A 17,849-nucleotide genomic window follows, 5' to 3' on the forward strand; every position below is an offset into this window, starting at 1 on the left:
CACTTAACAGATCGTCATATGGTCAAACCCAGACTCAGTGTGGGCAGGGACCATGGAGAGCATGAATCCCAGAGGCACGGTTCATTCAAGCCACTGGTCTAAGAGTCTGCCTCATAAGCCATCTTGTTTCCACTTCTTACCTTTTTGAGTATGAACTGGTCTGGAAGAGTAGAGTTGTAATAGTCAGGATCGTTTTGTTAGAATAGAAGTAACAAAAATTCAACTCAGATAAACCGAAGCAAAAACCAAAACATATTAACTCATATAAGTATGAATTCAGGCACTGTTGGATCTAGGTACTCAAATATTATATTCAGTACTGTCTCCTTCCATCTTCCATCTCTTGGCTCTATTTGGTTCCATGTTAGCTTTATTTTCGGAAAGGCAATGTGATGGGGGTCGGAGGGGTGGGGGTGGGAGAGATCACCAGCAATCCATATGTAAATGGTTTTCATAGCTCACAATCTCAGAAAGAGAGAACCCTCTGATGACTTTGATTTCCCAAAAGAAACTATTTGTCCAGAGTCACAGATAGGGAGGTTTCTTGCCACATCAGCGGGTCAGTAGAAAGAACACTTTTAGTCCCCCCACCTTTTTTTTTTTTACTAAACAGCCATTTCAGTTACTCTTCCTTCACAACAAAATGCTAAAAAAAAATAAGTGCTATAAAATAACAAATAAACATGAAATAAAATAAGTAATTTTATTATCTCATAGTTTCTGTGAGTCAGAAATTTGAGACTGGTTCTATTGGGCAGTTCTAGCTCAAGATCTCTCAAGCAGTTGCACTCATATGGTGACTGGAGCTGGAAGGAGGCTGGGTTGGAGTGGGGTCAGTAGGAGCAGATGGAAGCTGGCTAGCCATCTCTCTGTAAATAGTTTCGGGGCTTCCTCATGTGGACGCCCCACATGGGATAATTTGGGCTTCCTCACACCATGGTGACTTCAAGGCAGTTGGACAATCTACTTAGCAACACAGGCCTCCAGTATGAGTGTTTCAACAAACTAGGTGAAGGGTGCTTCATCTTTTCTGATCTAGACCCAGAAGTCATGCAGCATCATTTCTGCATTCTATTGGTTACCACTGAGATATAGGATATTCAGTAAAAGAGGAATTAGATCCCACCATTCTTCTGCAAGAATACATGAAGAAGAAGAAAGGAAGGGAGGAAGAGAGGGAGGGAGGGAAGAAGAAAAGAAAAAAGAAAAGAGGGAGGCAAAAAGGGAGGAAGGACATCAATGTAAATTCACGTTTAGTTTCAAATAAGTCATGGAGATGTGGTGTACAGCATAGGGAACATAGTCAATCCTATCATGATGGCATTGTTCAGTGTCAGATGGTTGCTGGACTTACGATGATTACTTCTTTAGGTATGTACATGTTGAATAACTATAGTGTACACCTGAAACTAATGTAATATTGTATGTTAGCTACATTTTAATAAAAATCTTTAAAAATGAAAAGGTAAATTTGTTTATCTTAATGTAGATAGAATTTACACATAGAAATATTTGTAAATATGTGTAGATAGACAGGTTAATATACACATGTATATTTGCTTGCTCTATCAGCTGAGAGGACAGAAAAGCAAAGACACCCTGGTAGCAACTAGCACACGCCGTGCCTAGAATTTGGTTTCCAATACTAATTTCTACTAAAAGGACTGGTTAGGGCACCTTGGAAAAATGGCTAATTCTATGACTGGAGCAGAAAATTACAAAATGTGCCTAGAGCATCTTGTAGTGCCAGAAAGTGAAAAACAGCAATAAAAAGCAAATGAACTAAAACACTGGGAAAATTAAGTAATACGGTGTTATAATTCAAAGTATAGAATAAATATGTATAATATAAATAATAAACATGTAAGGGGAAAATAGACAAATTTCCCATGCAGAAGAATTGCAAACAATTTATGTGGATACTCCACCTTCAAAGAAGTAGAACCTAACTTCCCACTTAAGTGTAGGCTGCACAAGTGACTTCCTTCCATAGAAGATAATGTGAAAAGGGAGAAAAAAGAATAAATTGATGGTGGAGAAACTTGACAAACACTACTTCATCTAGGTGATCAAGGTTAACGTCCAAAGTGATAGATGATGTTGATAGTATGTTCCCTTGATGTGATATGATGTGAATGACACTTTACCTTGGCGGTCTTCTCCAAAAAACACATACCGGGAGTCTAATCATGAGAAAAACATCAGACAAATCCCAGTTGAAAGATGTGCTACAAAAAACCTAAATAGCACTCCTCAAAAATGTCAAGATCATCAGAAACTGTCATAGCCAAGAGAAGCCTAAAGAGCTATGACAACTAAATGTGGTATCCTGAATAGAATCCTGGGACGGATAAAGGACATTAGGTGAAAGCTGAGGAAATTTTAATAAAGTATGAAGTTTAGCTAATAATTATGTATGATGATTGGTTTATTAGTTATAACTAATGCACCTTACTAACATAAATCGGGGGACTATCATCATAATTTTTCTGTAAAACTAGAACTATTCTAAAATTAAAAGTTTACTTTTAAAAGTAAAGTGAATGTTACCAAAAGAGAGAGAACATGTTCAGTGAGCAGGAGTGCAAATAGTAAAAGATTTATATAAACCAGGAGGGTGAATAATTGAGAGTGGATCTGCATAATGATGTAGTTGCAGAATTGCCAAAGACCTTAAATCTTTGTCTCTCAAATGTGATCCCTAACCAGCAGCACTGTATCACTTAGAAGCTTTAAATATTCAGAATCTCAGACCCCATCCCAATCTACTGAATAAGAATCTGCACTTTAACAAGATCTATGGGTGATTTATGTGCGCATTAAAGTTAAAAAGTTACTAGCCCGGTGGCTATCAAATATTAACTTGCTTATTCATCCCCTCTCCCCAAACCATGCCCAGCAAAATTTTCCTACCTATAAATCTCAAGAATTCAGTTTTTGTGATAGATGGGTTTACTACAAAAGTTGATAAACTTACCAAAGATTCTCACTGTGAAACCATTTCTAACAGAACAAACTACAGGCTGAATCTCTGGACAAAGATATTCTCAGTCTTAATTTAAATTCTCTACTTGTTAACCACCCCTGTAACAGCTTAAGAGAGTTGGGATGTGTCGTTCCTTTTGAAAAAGATGTGTGTATTGATCAGTTCAAGGTATTGATATACATGAGCTCACTCCAGGAGAAAGAAGAAGGCTTTTCCTCTGCCCAGGTAAAGGTGTGTTCACTTCTATCTACAGAGTGAAAAATCAGGCAGAGTAATTACAGGTGGAATAAGGACTACACACTCCAGACTACTCTCAGGGAACATTTCTGAGTCTAAATGCACTTTTTAATTAGCTCTTCCAATAGCATCATACTAATTGGCTAATTTGGAAATGATATGAGACCCTGTGTGCTTTAAAGAAAATCTGTTTGTTGATATATTTATTCACACCTGAGACTGTCTCATTACTGGCAGGACAGATATTATTAAAACAGAATCACCTGCTTATTTTAACCAGATTTTTTTTTTTAATGAACACACATGAATTGGATTATCCCTAGAGTTTCGGGAGGAAGTATTAGCATTTTGAGTGATGGGAAATTGCCATTTAGCTAGGAAATAAATGAGCTTTAAATAGATTCATTATTTTTTACAAGGTTATTATTGTAAATGTTTCATAGTAGAAGAAATGTCCTTCAAGTCTATTCTCATTGTTGGTTTATAATTGGGGTATTAACCTCTAACTAGCCCACTTCTTCACATCAAGCTTCAGTGAGTTTTCATAAGTGATTATTACATAAAACAAAATTACCTTTTATTGGTCCACATATTTTCAACAAGTTTCTCGGTTTGTTAGCTATCTTGTGAAGAAAGTATATTAAATTTATTTACCTAGACTAGAAAACAGTAAATTTTTAAAGTTTTTATGGATTTAATATATTTTACTATTAACTAGACTATCCTGAACACTATAGATACATGACTTAGGTGAGAATATGGTGATGTATTTGGATATTTTTTCTATCTCACCTGAACATTTCACACTGCTTTTCTTGTTTCAACAAGATGACAATTTGTAATCCAAACAAATCTCTCCTCTAGCTTACTATTTTAAATGTTCCTTTCCAGCTTAATTACTGCCACTAAATAATAAAAGAAGAAACTGAATGGATCACCCTGGATTTTAGAAAGTTCAATGGTAAACGTCTCCTCCCTCTAACTTAACGTTCTCCTTTTTTTCTGAAAGTATTAATGAGCAGGCTGCAGCTATTCTGCGTTGTGGGTTAAGGCTCATTGCTAAGTTTGGAAATGCTAGGGTGTCCCCTACCGTTGCAAATGAGGAAGCACTTTTCTTCGCCATTCCATTCAGAGAACAGGATTCTACTCAAAAGATCACTTAACCAGAGTTCAGGTAAGCAATGGTTAGTCACAAGAATGGATGGATGGACAGACAGACGGATCGTTGGATGAAGTTAAAGAAAACAGAGCTGGATGGTGGTTAAAGCAATAAAACACAGATGTTATTTAAGAACTATTGAATAGTTGTTGAATAGGGGAAAAGAGACCTCACTATAGAACTGGACTTAATTCTCAATACAAGGTAAGGTAGGGATGTATAGCCATGGATCAGGTTAGGGGAGGCCAATGCATGGAAAATTATTAAGAAGAGACATCAAGGGTAGGAAGAATTCTTGCTAAACTGATTTAACAGGAGTCCTCGCTAAAAATAGGCAAAGCTTTTATACATCAAAGATGGGGGTGAGTGATTTAATCAGGTATGGAGGGTAGTCAGATATCAAGGGTGAGGAGATTCTCTCTAGACTTAGGAGGATTCTTGCTAAAAGTGGGCAATGCAGGCTTAGTAAGGATGGACACAGAAGCCCAAGATAAAGTCCTAGTTGAGAAAAGGGCTCAGAGGAGCCTGATTAAAGTTTGGTCAAGGAGTCTGTCTTTGTCAGTGGATGGATGGAGGGATGGATGGAAGGATGGGTAGATAGACAAATAGATGGATATGGATGTGCCTGTAAATCTTTAACTTTTTTGGGGGGGAGGGGTGGAACCCTGATCTATAGCATCTGTTGGTTTCCTTAGTGTAAATAATCCCACTATAGTTGATTTCAGGGTCCAAGGTAGGGTCACTGGATACAGCGCTGGAAAGAAATGCTCACAATTGACTTGAGTAAATTGTTAAGAGCAGACTCTGACACACCACTGCATAACTCTTTATACTACTTGTGCAAATCTTCTCCAAGTCCAAAATTATTTCAAAAGAAGAAGTTAAAATTTTTAACATAAATATAAATTACCTATATAATAAATATATTATAAAATTATTTTTCTAGAAATTGAGCAAAGCAGTTGTTTAAACCTTAGGTCTATCTTTTTTGTAAAAGTAATGGTATACTACAGTACAACCACAATATCTAAGTTAAACAGTAGTTTCTCATACTAATAAACAATAAACAACCAGTGGTCAAGGTCTATAGCAGAGAAATATTGATGGAGTATTCAATACTGATCATTCAATTAATAAAGTTATATTACCACCAAAGCTTCAGTAGTGGATTTAACACACACTGGTACTCTTTTGAGATACAGAGAAAACTCACAGTGCTGGGATCACCTCCCCCACCCCTCCACTATCCCTACCTCATCCAGGCCAGGCATTAACTACATTTGCATAACAAAGAGCCAAGGCATGAGGGAAGGAAAATTTAGTACAATTTGCTACTCATAACTCTCTGAAGATACACCTAATGGTGAGTCAGCTGTGTCCTCTCCAAATTCTTCAAGGACAATATGCTTTTTTGTCTATAGAAAGATATTAAAAATGAATATCTCAGTTTTATTCTTAAAACTCAAGTTTTTGTTCCCTAAATTCTGCAGCTTATGATTGTTCATTTTCTTTAGGTGCTCAGAGAAACTAAAAGTCCTCTAAGTTTAAGTTGTCATAGTGATGAATAAAAAGAAAATCAACAAAATGTGGAAGGAAAAATTTTATGAACCTGGCATCACAAGCCAGACTTTGCATTTCAGACAACCAACTAAAATGCATGGAATTCTTAGGCATACTAAACATTACAAACTTCTAATATCATTCTGAACTATGCCTTTAGTGAAGTTAAAGGTTAATTCTCTGAGTACTTGTCAAGTTCTTTGTTGCTTTAAAAAAACAATAAAATAAATTTTAAAATCCAAGATCTAATTTATTAGTAACACATACAGACATGTATATGAGTCCTACCACAGTGATCACTAAATTATAACAATAGCTAAAACAAGAATGGCCTGAACATTTTAGATGAACACAGATTTAACAATTCTCTTATTTAAATGAATCAATTCCAAAAATATCACATGTTTGTTTTACACTTGATCCGGTCTGCATGACGTAGCTCATCTAGAACATTTCTAATGTTTTCGACGCAAACTTCTCCTCTGTGATGTTTTTTTGAGGCAAGATTCCATACAGTTTCAAATTCTTCATCAGAAAGTTTGACACCAATGTTACATAATATCTCTGAAATCTAGGGGGGAAAACTGAAAATTAGACCCAGATTTTATGTTTATAAATTTGTATTTTTAAAATATGTTTGGAACATCTAAGACTATGGATATTTATCCAAAAAGAAGGTGCGTGTGTCAAGGAGGTGTATTTGTGTGTGTATATGCTTATTACAAATAACAAGCAAATATCATAATTCCAGTACTTTCCCTCAAAAAAGTAAGAATTGATCTACTATATGACCCAGCAACCTTTCTACTGGGTATTTACTCCAAAGACCTGAAAACCCATATCTGAAAAAATATTTGCACACCGATGTTCATAGCAGCATTATTCACAGTGGCCAGGACATGGAAGCAACCAAAGTGTCCTAAGATAGATGATTAGCTAAAGAAGCTGTGGTACATATATAGAGTGGAATATCACTCAGCAATAAGAAGAGGTGAAATACTGCCATTTGCAGCAACATGAGTGAACCTCGAGATAATCATGCTAAGTGAAATAAGTTAGACAAAAAAAGTTGAAAATCACATGATATCACTTACACATGGGACATAAACCTAAAAGCAACAAATGAACAGGACAAACAAACAGAGACTCATGGACATGGACTATAGTCTAGCAGTTACCAGAGAATAGGGAGTGGGGGAAGTGGGGGGAGGTAGACGGAGTAAAGGGGGTCAAATATGCAGTGACAGAAAGAAATCTAACTACGGGAGGTGAGCACGCAGTGTAAATATATATATGCCTTATTGTTAAAGGGTACAGTTAAAACATTGGATTTCATTAACCAATGTCACCAAAAAATAAATACAATAAATAAATAAACAAACAAACAAAATAAAATAAAAATTCCAGTACTTTCATCCCAGGAATAATTTTGTTAATATGAATATGAGATGTTCAACTATTCTAGTCAATATATAAAATTACTTTCAATTCTAAGTGTGTCTGGTTATCTTATAGAGAGGCAGTCAAATTCAAAAAGAAATAGTTAAAGATAGAATACTTGGTAATTTGAGTTCCATTTCAGTTACTTCTTACCACTGTGATCTATGTACGTCATGTAAACCCACTCAATATTAGTTTCTCTTCTTTAAAATAGGAACATTTATAAAATGTCTCTTACTGGTCTGCTGTAAACTTTAACTATAGTGTGGGTGTGCAATTTCCAGAAAAACTATGCACACACAAGCAACTGAGCAGACTAAAATCTGAGCACATTGAAAACTAGCAAGCTTTGGTTATTAACAATCTCTCTGCAATGATAATTATTTAAAAAAAATGAAGGGAGAGAGAAAATATGCTTCTAATGTCCCAGAGAAAGTATTAAAAAAGGGAAGATAAGAACTAGTAGTGAAAAAGAAATATTAGAATTAGTAGAGGGAATAAAAGATTTCGAAAAAATGAAACTGAATTTAAAAAAGGAAAAACAATTACTATGGCACATAGAAAAAAAGAAAAGAGGAAATGAAAGGTTAGACAGTGAATAGGAAAGCCAAAGAAATAGAATAGTTGCAGAATATACCTATTAAATAGAACCTTAACAACAATTAAAAGATCTCCTAGAAATGACATGCCCTTGTGGGAAATTTGTATAATCAAATACACTTGAAATTCAGAACAGTGCTTCTTCCAGCAGCTGCAGCTATATAGCAAAAACACCTCAATGTCCCTATGAATACCTACTATTTTTCCCCCACCCAGGGGCAGGTAAATAATGCCCTGCAGAGTGGACTCATGAAGTGGTCCAAGTCAGTCTTGGACATCCCTCTGCCTCCTTTCCCACTCCTCATGAGGTACCTGACCCGCACTAGTTTAGCATTCCATCACAGTATATTGATGAGCTCATACAATACTTTTACAAAAACCCATATCTATACTCAGGTTAACATTATTACTCTCACCAGGTTTAAGGATTCTTACTTTTCATCTAGAATTGTGAGATAAAGGATAACTTCCTAGTTAAAAGAATTTAGGCATCATGAAACAAGTAGGAGATTTGGGGGGTGGAGGGGTGGGGGAATGGGTGGCAACCCCGAACTTCTATTTCACAGGCCCTTTGGAGTGATTAATGGAAGTGAAAACAAATTCTGGGAATCTCTTCTCTGACCCTCTAGGGAAAATTCTGGGTTCCTTCTTTGGAACCAGCCAGTAGGTATGGTCCTTGGAGTTTCTCCCTTCCGCTCCCCCCTCCCCCACCTCAGCAGGACACATTGCTGGAAGGAATCTGTTATTAAGTTTGCATTTAGTAAGTTTTCAAGCTATCAACCCTTCATCTGAAATCCCAGAAAGCATCATACGTCTACTCATTCATTTCTAGCTCCAGATATGAAAGTTCTGAAGAAACAATTGCTCCCTAAATTGTAAGTAAATATCTAGACAGACTGGTCTGACCAACCACTGCAATTAATTCTTGGCCTTCAGAACAGCAGTGGCTAACCGGTTACCCCTGCTTTACAACCCACCTAGGAAGAAAATCACCTGGGATATGAGGACCATATTTCCTGAAAGGAAAAATATATATATATATGTGTATATATATATATATATACACACACACACACACACATACACACACACACACACACACACACACACACATGGGCCTGACACACAGTACAAGATAGAATATTTTATATCACCGAGTGTTACAAATAATCTGCGACATATGAGAGTAGTACATAAGCAATATGGCACAGTACCCTTCCTCATGCTTACTCTCTGGTTCTGGAGACCCAACACCATAAGGATACTTATGCAAGAAAGGGATTAATCATTTTTACTTTTTCTCAACTAAGAATAGTGTTGAGTGTCTTAGGAAAACATTTTTCTGTTTTTTTACAGAGGTTATACTAAATCTATGACATGAAAAGAATGCTTCCTATCATAGAGTAAATATTACTTCAAGAATTGTACCAAAATGTCACGACTAAACTGAACATTATCTTCAAGAACCCTATAGTGAAGGATCCCAATGACTTTTGATGACTAATTTAAAAGCTTAAGTTTTAAAATGTCTAAAATTAAGTAGTTGTTGATAAATAAACATTCCTATATTTGTGTGTTTATGTAAAGTTGATATTTCTTTCAACCCTTTTAAAACAATATGCTGTACCTCTTTTTTTGATCTGGTCTTGAAGAAGTCTCTTTCAAACACTCCTTTCTGGCTAAAGATGGTAGGATGCAGCAATGAATAGGCAGTGCCCTCTTCACCATAATTAGTTCTATCACTGATGCGACGAATTCTGGGGGCAGGAATATCAGACCGAATGGTTGGAACACCATAGATGGGATGACCTAGGATATCAATGAGGGAAGAAAACATTCTGTAACTTTGTGGTACAATACAGGAGCCGCCAGTCACATGTGGCTCTTGAGCACTTGAAATGTGGCTAGTCTAAACTGAGATGTGCTGTGTAAAATATACACCAAATTTCAAAAATTTTGTACCCCCAAAATGTGAAATAGTTAATCATTTTATACTGATTACTTATCAAAATGATAGTACTTTTGGAGATATATATTATATATAAAATACATATGTACTATTAAAATTAATTTCACCTGTTTCTTTTTCTTAATGTGGCTACTAAAAATTTTTAAATACATATGACTCCAGTTATATTTCTATCAGACATCACTATCCTCTTAGGTAGCAAGATCTCATTATACTAGAATATATAGTATGTCTATAAAATCCAGTTATGAAAAATATGTAAATCCTTAATCATGTCCTCAGTCCAAGGAAGTGATCTTGACCAACATAAAAGTCTTTCTAAAGAACCAATGTTCATCATGCTTTATAATGAGATATGGGGTGCTATGGGTCGAACTATATCTTCCCCAGATGCATATGTTAAAGTCTAACCATTAGTACCTAGAACGTGACCTTTAGGGAAATAGGGTCATTGTAGATGTAATTAACCAAGACGAGATCATACTGGAGTAGGATGCTACTCCAGTATGACTGGAGTCCTTATAAAAAGGAAATATTTGGCCACTGACACACAAAAGAATGTGTGAGGTCGAAGGCAGAGATCAGGGTGATGCAGCAGAAGCCAAATAGTACCAAAGATTACCAGCAAATCTCCAGAAGCTAGGATAGGAGCCTGGAAGAGAGTCTCCTTCACAGCCCCCAGAAGGAACCAACCCTGCCAATATCTCCATCTCAGACTTCTAACCTCCAGAACTGTGAGATGATAGATTTCTAGTTAAGCCATGTGGTACTTGTTATGACAGCCCTTGCAAACTCCTAGACGGAGAATGAAGATATTGAGAATTGTTTTGTAAGAACTCTTCAAATATTTAAAGGCAACTCTGTTCGTAGCTAAGAATCGTGTGGTTTAAAGTCTTCTAAGGCTCGGTCAAGTCTGAATTACTACATTGTATACCATTCCAAGTTCTCATCTATGGTTTCAATTTCATTAATAGATTCATTTTACTTGGGTCTTCATTAACAGTCACTCAGTTCAGCCTACACTTATTGAGACCCTCCTGAATGCTTAGCTACAGAATTGAATGAAAGGTCCTAGGGTTTGAGAAACTTAGAGTCTAATGAAGATAGAGGCTGAGGATGATGCCAGGACAAAGTAAGGATACTTCGCTTCTATGTTTGCAGATCCTTTTAAAACTCAACAAATAATGTGGCATACTCACAAGGAGAAGGAACAGCTCCTACAACTGCACTGATCTCAGAAGAAGTTGTCTTATAGTGACTAGAAACTTTATCTCTTGGCCTCAAAAGTGTCCGGGGAGTTCTTTCTGAGCTTCCTGGTTCTTTTAAGACAATATCTTCAGGCTTTATCAGGAGAGTTGGTTCAGATGCTTCAACATTAGATTCAGCAGGGTTTGCACAATCTGGTTTTCTTCCTTTAAGCAAAGAGGAAAGAGCGGGGGAGGGAGTCGATACAGGAAGTAGTTACTACATGGTGCTTGCAGCTCTGCAACAAAATCAGTTTTCTCTTTTAGTCTCTTCTTGCTGATGAGAACTGAGACTGGGCTGGTGTAAACCCTTCACGGATGTCACCATCCCACTGTGGAAGAGCAAGTCCAGAGCAGCGTCATATACTGGGAAATTGGAACCTTGTCTAATGTCTCTTTTTGCCACTCCACTCACTCTAGATTAAAGCTTTTTAAATCTGAAAGAGCGAATGAAAATGTAGAACTATTTTTTTCTTTCCTCTGTTTTTATAGAGTTTATTTTCATATTTAATTTGAACTGCAGGATTACCAGTTGTTCCTAGGACTGTGCCCTAGGGAGATATAGAAAAGGATAAATTTGGAGTCGTTAATTCCACACATAACCTGATCATGGTGGGGAGCCCCATGCATTATAACATTTGGAGAGATGAGAATTTACCGTGAGCTCAGGAAAATATCTAAACAACTCCCTGCAAACCAGTGTATAAAACAAAGCCCTGAGGTAGAACTGAAATTGCAAGACTCTGACTTCTTTTGCAGGTTCGCTTTGCTGAATCAATTCTGAAATTAAGGAGTAAATTCCTGACACATTTTTCACAGAGCTGGTAACTCCACAGAGAGCACTAGAGGGCACCGTGCTCTTTCAATCTGTAGAAGAACTCAGTTCTGGGAAAACCCGAGCAAGGGTTAGAGGCAAATGGTGCCCCAGTGTTACAGCGGAGTAGGAACTATAGCAAACCAGAAAAGGCATGCTTCTCTAAAGTCTGCACCCCCACATTCAACACCTGCCATGAAAGCATTCAGGTCCAGTGTTCCAGATCCTCTAATCCCCTCTTTGCACTACCACCACCCCGCCTCGTCATAAAAGCAGAAATCTGTTCAAAGCATGAAAATGGTTCCTCAGAAAACTGTTCAAAAGCCACTATCTTTGAGCAAGTACAACCTCCCCGACACCCTCCTCCCCCACCCTTCCCTCCAGAAGTCAACAGTAAGATAGAATTTTATATAAGAAAATTCCTGAGCCCCTTCTGACCCACTGGCCATTATCTTAGAAGATAAAAAAACCCTGAAGAGAATTCCACTAAAAATGGCTGATGAAGTCGGGACCCCAAAATCAGGAACAGTTGGAAGAACTATCTGGTTTGAAAATGGGCTTCTGCTTTCCCCCAACTACTTCATGAGCTGTATGCCAAGAAAAAAAGAAAGAAAGAAAGAAAGAAAAAATACTCTATTTCTGAGAAGATTGGGGTAGAGTTGTTTCTATAAAAAGTTTCTTTAGTTAAAGAAGACGCTACTGCCCTCCTAGTGGATAGATGAGAAAGGTCGTCCCAGAAACTCGTAAGATCTCATATCATCAATAAATCCCCAAATTTGGTTTTGGCCTTGCAGAAAAGCATGACCAAGGAATAAAAGTAAAAACAGTAGTATCTTCACTTTTTATAAGAGAGATATTCCAAGAGGAAATAAAAATGTAAACAACCTTTTTAAATAGTCGATCCTCTCTAATAATCAAGATTTGAAAATTAAAGCAAATGATGCATCATTATATACCGACTAAATTACAAAATGTTTGAAATAACACTCAAACAGTTGAAGCAAAACCTTCTTAGCTGATAAAGTTGCAAATTGGTAAAATCAGTAAAGCAAAATGAAAATATATAAAGAGAGTTACTTCTGGGATGATAATAATAACATTCATAAGAAATGAGATATAATTAGAAACAGAAAGCTTTTTGAGAGATAATAATCATTACAACATTGCCCATATTACTTTAAAAATGTCTGGAAATAACCTAAATTTCAGAGTGAAGAAATGGTTTAGTAATTCATAACACATCAGCATGAGGGAACTGAAAATGAAGTTTACAGAAATCATAAAAGTATCTCTTCATTCCATAGAAATTTCAAAGTTAAATTTAGAAACCAAATAAAAATGGTACATTCACTGCGATTTTAGCTATGCTTAAATATATATGCCTATGCATACACAAATATGTATATTTATATATGATTAGTGATGCAGGAATCTAATATGTAAACATGAAAATATTTAAATAAAGGTAAGAATTATGGTTTTTAAATAAAATTTAAAACAAATTTTTCTATGTCAAATTCTATTTTACTATTGACTTTTCCTAGGGGTGGGGAGCTAATTACTCCAGGACAATGGTTTTCAAACAGCTTTTTGAGGAACCATCTTTCATATTTTGAGCTTCTGTGTACATTGTTTTGCTTTTAATTTTTCTCTCCAAAGTAACACATGGTTCCAAAATCAAAAGATACAAAAACATAGTTCTAAAATTGAGTCTCACTGCTAACCCTCAGGTACCCAGTTCCCTCTCCCTGGAAATATCAAATGTTATTTCTTATGATAGGAAAGAATTTGATAACATTTGTTATTACATAAACAAGCAAATAAATAAGCACATATGTGCTTATTTTTAAATATATAATATAAAAGTTGAGAAGAGATGTGCTTCTAGAAAAAAATGAAATATAAAAGTCCATTTAAGAATTTAACACAACTTCGAAAATTAAATACCTTTAATGATGACCCTCTCTTCATACTCTTTAAGAGGCATTTTATCTTTCCAGTTAAGAAAATTTGCAAATTCTAGATAGTTAATCAGCCCATCATTATCCACATCACAATAGTCAAAGAGCTGGTCCAGGAGCTTCTCATCTAAGTGCAAGTTGGCCTGATCACAAGCTTCCCAAAGTTCAGCTTTATCTATCACCCCATCTCCCTTCTGTTAGACAAGAAAAAAAAAATGAAGTGAGCATTGTCTTCAAGAGCAGAGTATGCAACATCTATTATTTCATTTAAGAAAAAAAGTCCTATCACATAAATTCAACAAATTTGTCTTATTTTTCACATAAGAAGAGTCAAATATTAAGCACGATTGGTCCTCATTGTATCCACCTGATATGTCCACAGTAATCTCAGCCCTGGCTAGAGAAGGGTGTGGCTCAGAATCTTTATTCATTCTATTTTAATAATTTTTTTAAAAAAATTACGCTATATACACTGTATTTGAGCAGATGTGACCATGATTCATGCTTGACATTTCATCTGACCAATGTTGTATACTTTTGACAACTCTCTGCAACGTTCCACGTTGTCAAAGTGTCTTGGTGTCCCAACTGGGCAGTAGTAAGTGATCCCCAACTTCATTACCTGGTAATGAGGAGAAATTGGGGAAGTAGCTGCTGGCCAAGTACAGGGAGACAGATTCAAAGACAGTTAGCTGCATGCTTGTTATTAACACTCCTATGAGCAAGAGAGACATGGTTCCAATTTGTTGCTCGGCCCCCATTGCAACAATTAGCACTAAAGTCCACCCTGGTAGGGGGTAAAGGGGAAGTTTCAGCTCCTCTTCAGAGGACAATTAAAGATGGGAGTGCCTCCCCTGAGTGTGAAATTTATGAAGACTCTGGGCATAAACTGGCTGATTGACTTGGAGGGAGATAAGGGGACAGAGCACATAATGCTTGTTAAGGAAAAATGCAAAGAGCTGGGACGTCTTACCACTCAGCCCCTCCTGCAATCTATCAAGTTAACCTTAAATCCACTCAGAGATGATAGTAAAATTTTTGCAGTGGATCCTGGCTGGTATAAGAGAGCTTTGGCCCTCTCAGAGAAAGTTATACAAACTCTCAAAGTAAACCATAAATGACTCATTGACTAGTATTCAGCTTTTATGCCCAGGATTGGATTTACATTGCTGGTGAAGGTGATCCCTGGAGAATGAGAAACTGACCCATTGAATTCTAAATTTCTGCAGTCAGATCTGTAGGCCTAGAAAACATTCCTAACCCTTATGTGGAAACAGAATGAGAATTTAAAACATATTATCTTGACTTGGGAGCTACAAATGCCCTGGTTTAAAGTAGACTCCTTTATAAAAAGCCTCTGCTGTAAGCCCAAATCAACCAAAAATGCGAACCCCACAGCCTTAGCTAAAAAGCAATGTGGGCTGTGGCTGTTGAATCAAGAGGTCTTCAAAACTGAAATAGATAGTGTCAATAACAGTGACTTTGCTGCTCAATATAGGGCCTTGTGTGGACTAAAAATATCAGTGATTATTTTTTTTTTTCATTTGTGTGGGCCGAAAACTTTGGGGGTTTCTTTGAACTAAATGCCACCACCATACCACTCAAAACTCAAAGTAAACATTTCTAACTCACCAGGTGCAGAGCTACTCTCTCCCTCTGAACGCTTGATCTCTCCCCCACCCCCATACCCCAACTTCAGCAGCTCTGAGAAGAAAGGTGACTAAATGTAGGACCAAGGTTTCCCTGTCCCTAAGGGAGATTAGAGGTCCAAGGTTGCTATGGAACTCATAAGGGCAGGGATGCAAACTTTTATGGATATGGGCGCCAAAGTCATCACCCTGCTCAGTCTGCAGGGGAAGGAGAGGTCTGGGTGTAGCTAGTGGGGTTGGGCAGGGTTTGTTTGAAGAAGAGAAGGAAAGCACTTCTGTGACTTCCACCATTAACTGTGCCATTGGTATTGATACTTTACATGCCTGTACTGTGAATGTTCTTAAGTGCCAGGGGCACTTATGATCAAGAAGAGCCACACATAGAGAATTGCTAGTAGAGAATTGCTAGTAGTTTTGGGGCCCCACAACCCCAATAACCCCTTTGAGCCACAAGTCTCTATGACTAATGATTTCACCACTTAGAACCTCTGGAAAAGAGAGGCAACCTCCATTTGGAGACGCCCCTTGAGGTTTAAGACTCATTGCCCCACTAACCTGGTTACCAGGTAGATACCTTTTGAAAAGCAGCTAATAGCCAGTTACTGAGCTCTTCTTGTTGAAACTAAACACTTGACCCATGGAGGTCTTGCAACTTTCCAGTGTGATAAGCATTTTGAGGTGAGCCAACTTGGACTCAATGATTAACAAGGTAGGAAGGGCCTAACGAGCCTCATTTGTGAAATGGTAATGGTGTAATCAAGATGGCCCTAGTAACATGCTACCTGGATCCATCAATGTACCAGACACAGCAACACACCAACCATTACAGACAGGGCACAAAGTAAAGCACTCTACATTTCTGATGCAGAGGCTACCACTGTGCGCCAAATGTGATTCCTGACAAAAGTTGACCCATTTGTCTCGTGGGTGCTTGGGGGGATACATCACATTGCCCCCATTCTCCTGACAGACTGACTACATCAAACTTATGTACCCTTTTCAGAGCTATTGTGGTATCACCACTATTGACACATTTTTGAGTTTCGGAATTGCTACTGCAGCCTAATTAACCAGCTCCGGTTACAATAGTATGGCCCATGAAACTAATCTGAATCATGCGTTTTACTTTCTAGACTATATTCAGTCTGATGGTGGTATGCCATATAGCCTAAAACCTACTCAACAACGAGCTGTTAGGCAAGATATTCAATGAACCTTTCCTGCTCCCAATCACTGCAGCCTTCTCTAAAACTGTATGCTTTCCTTACCAGCTCCTGCTCACACTTCTTAGAGTAAAGCACTTTTGCACTGAATGCAATTGTCCCCTAAAATGAATCACCCCATCTCAGCTGCTTTCTGGATAATAAAATAAAAGGAGTAGAAATTATATAGACTAATTTTGAAAACTCTGCTGTGACCATTCTGGCACACAATTCATTCTTTCCCCTCTAGATTTTAAGTTCCAGAAATGGAAAGTCTACACATTATCTGGACTGATGTTTGATGTATTGTGAGTGTCCATAAATAACAGACTAATAATCCTCAAGCCAAGAAGATTCATTTAGAAAATCATGGTTTATTGTTTTATTTTTCCATTAAGTTCAATGGGTGTTCAACAATATAAGACTCAAATAATCAAAAATTATCCTACAGCTGTATTAGGAAGACCCACATGTTATTACCCTCTCATAAAAATCAGCTCCTCAAGGACACTGAGCACTGCATTGTGCATATTAAAAGTTTACTATTTAAAAGGTATATCAGCATTAAATAATTTTCAGTAATTTCCTCCCTGCTTAATTTAATTTTATCATAAGGAATGTGCCTGGTGATTCACTAAGATAATCAACAGCTATTAAGATGATCATCTTGCCTTAATTACATTTAAAATGAAGAATTTTTAAAAGCTGAGCACTACATAATGTGGTAGGTTTTCTTATTCATACCACTGCTATATAAATTTCCCTGGGTATCATCTTTGTAAGATCTTGGATTTGAGTAAAGTTTAAAAGGTACTTATTTTAGCTTACATATTTTAATTCTGAAGAATTACTTTGTAAATTACCCATAAATAGCAATCGATCTCTATTAAAAACCAGAGAAACAGTTGAATACTTACATTTTCTTTAAATACAGTTTTGTGAGATATGTAATTGATAACCTACTAGTGTTTTTCCTTACATAATTAGTACAGACTTAAATAAGAATATTAACTCACTTTTTATTCCTT

The 17,849-nt window shown here is 36.8% G+C and overlaps 1 protein-coding gene across 1 annotated transcript in view; it reads right to left on the bottom strand.

The window, feature by feature from the left end:
• Window positions 1-6,171: 6,171 nt before the first annotated feature.
• EFHB (EF-hand domain family member B) overlaps window positions 6,172-17,849 on the bottom strand; it is a 42,557-nt gene continuing 30,879 nt past the window's right edge. The window contains exons 10-13 of the mRNA XM_016120113.2: window positions 13,957-14,164; window positions 11,151-11,363; window positions 9,610-9,791; window positions 6,172-6,513 (exon numbers count right to left, since the gene is read on the bottom strand). Coding sequence (XP_015975599.2) covers window positions 6,340-6,513; window positions 9,610-9,791; window positions 11,151-11,363; window positions 13,957-14,164 — 777 coding nt within the window. The 3' untranslated portion in view covers window positions 6,172-6,339. The remainder of the gene's footprint in view (window positions 6,514-9,609; window positions 9,792-11,150; window positions 11,364-13,956; window positions 14,165-17,849) is intronic.

This window comes from Rousettus aegyptiacus, unplaced genomic scaffold, assembly GCF_014176215.1.
Source record: "Rousettus aegyptiacus isolate mRouAeg1 unplaced genomic scaffold, mRouAeg1.p scaffold_m13_p_4, whole genome shotgun sequence".
Lineage (NCBI taxonomy): Eukaryota > Metazoa > Chordata > Mammalia > Chiroptera > Pteropodidae > Rousettus > Rousettus aegyptiacus.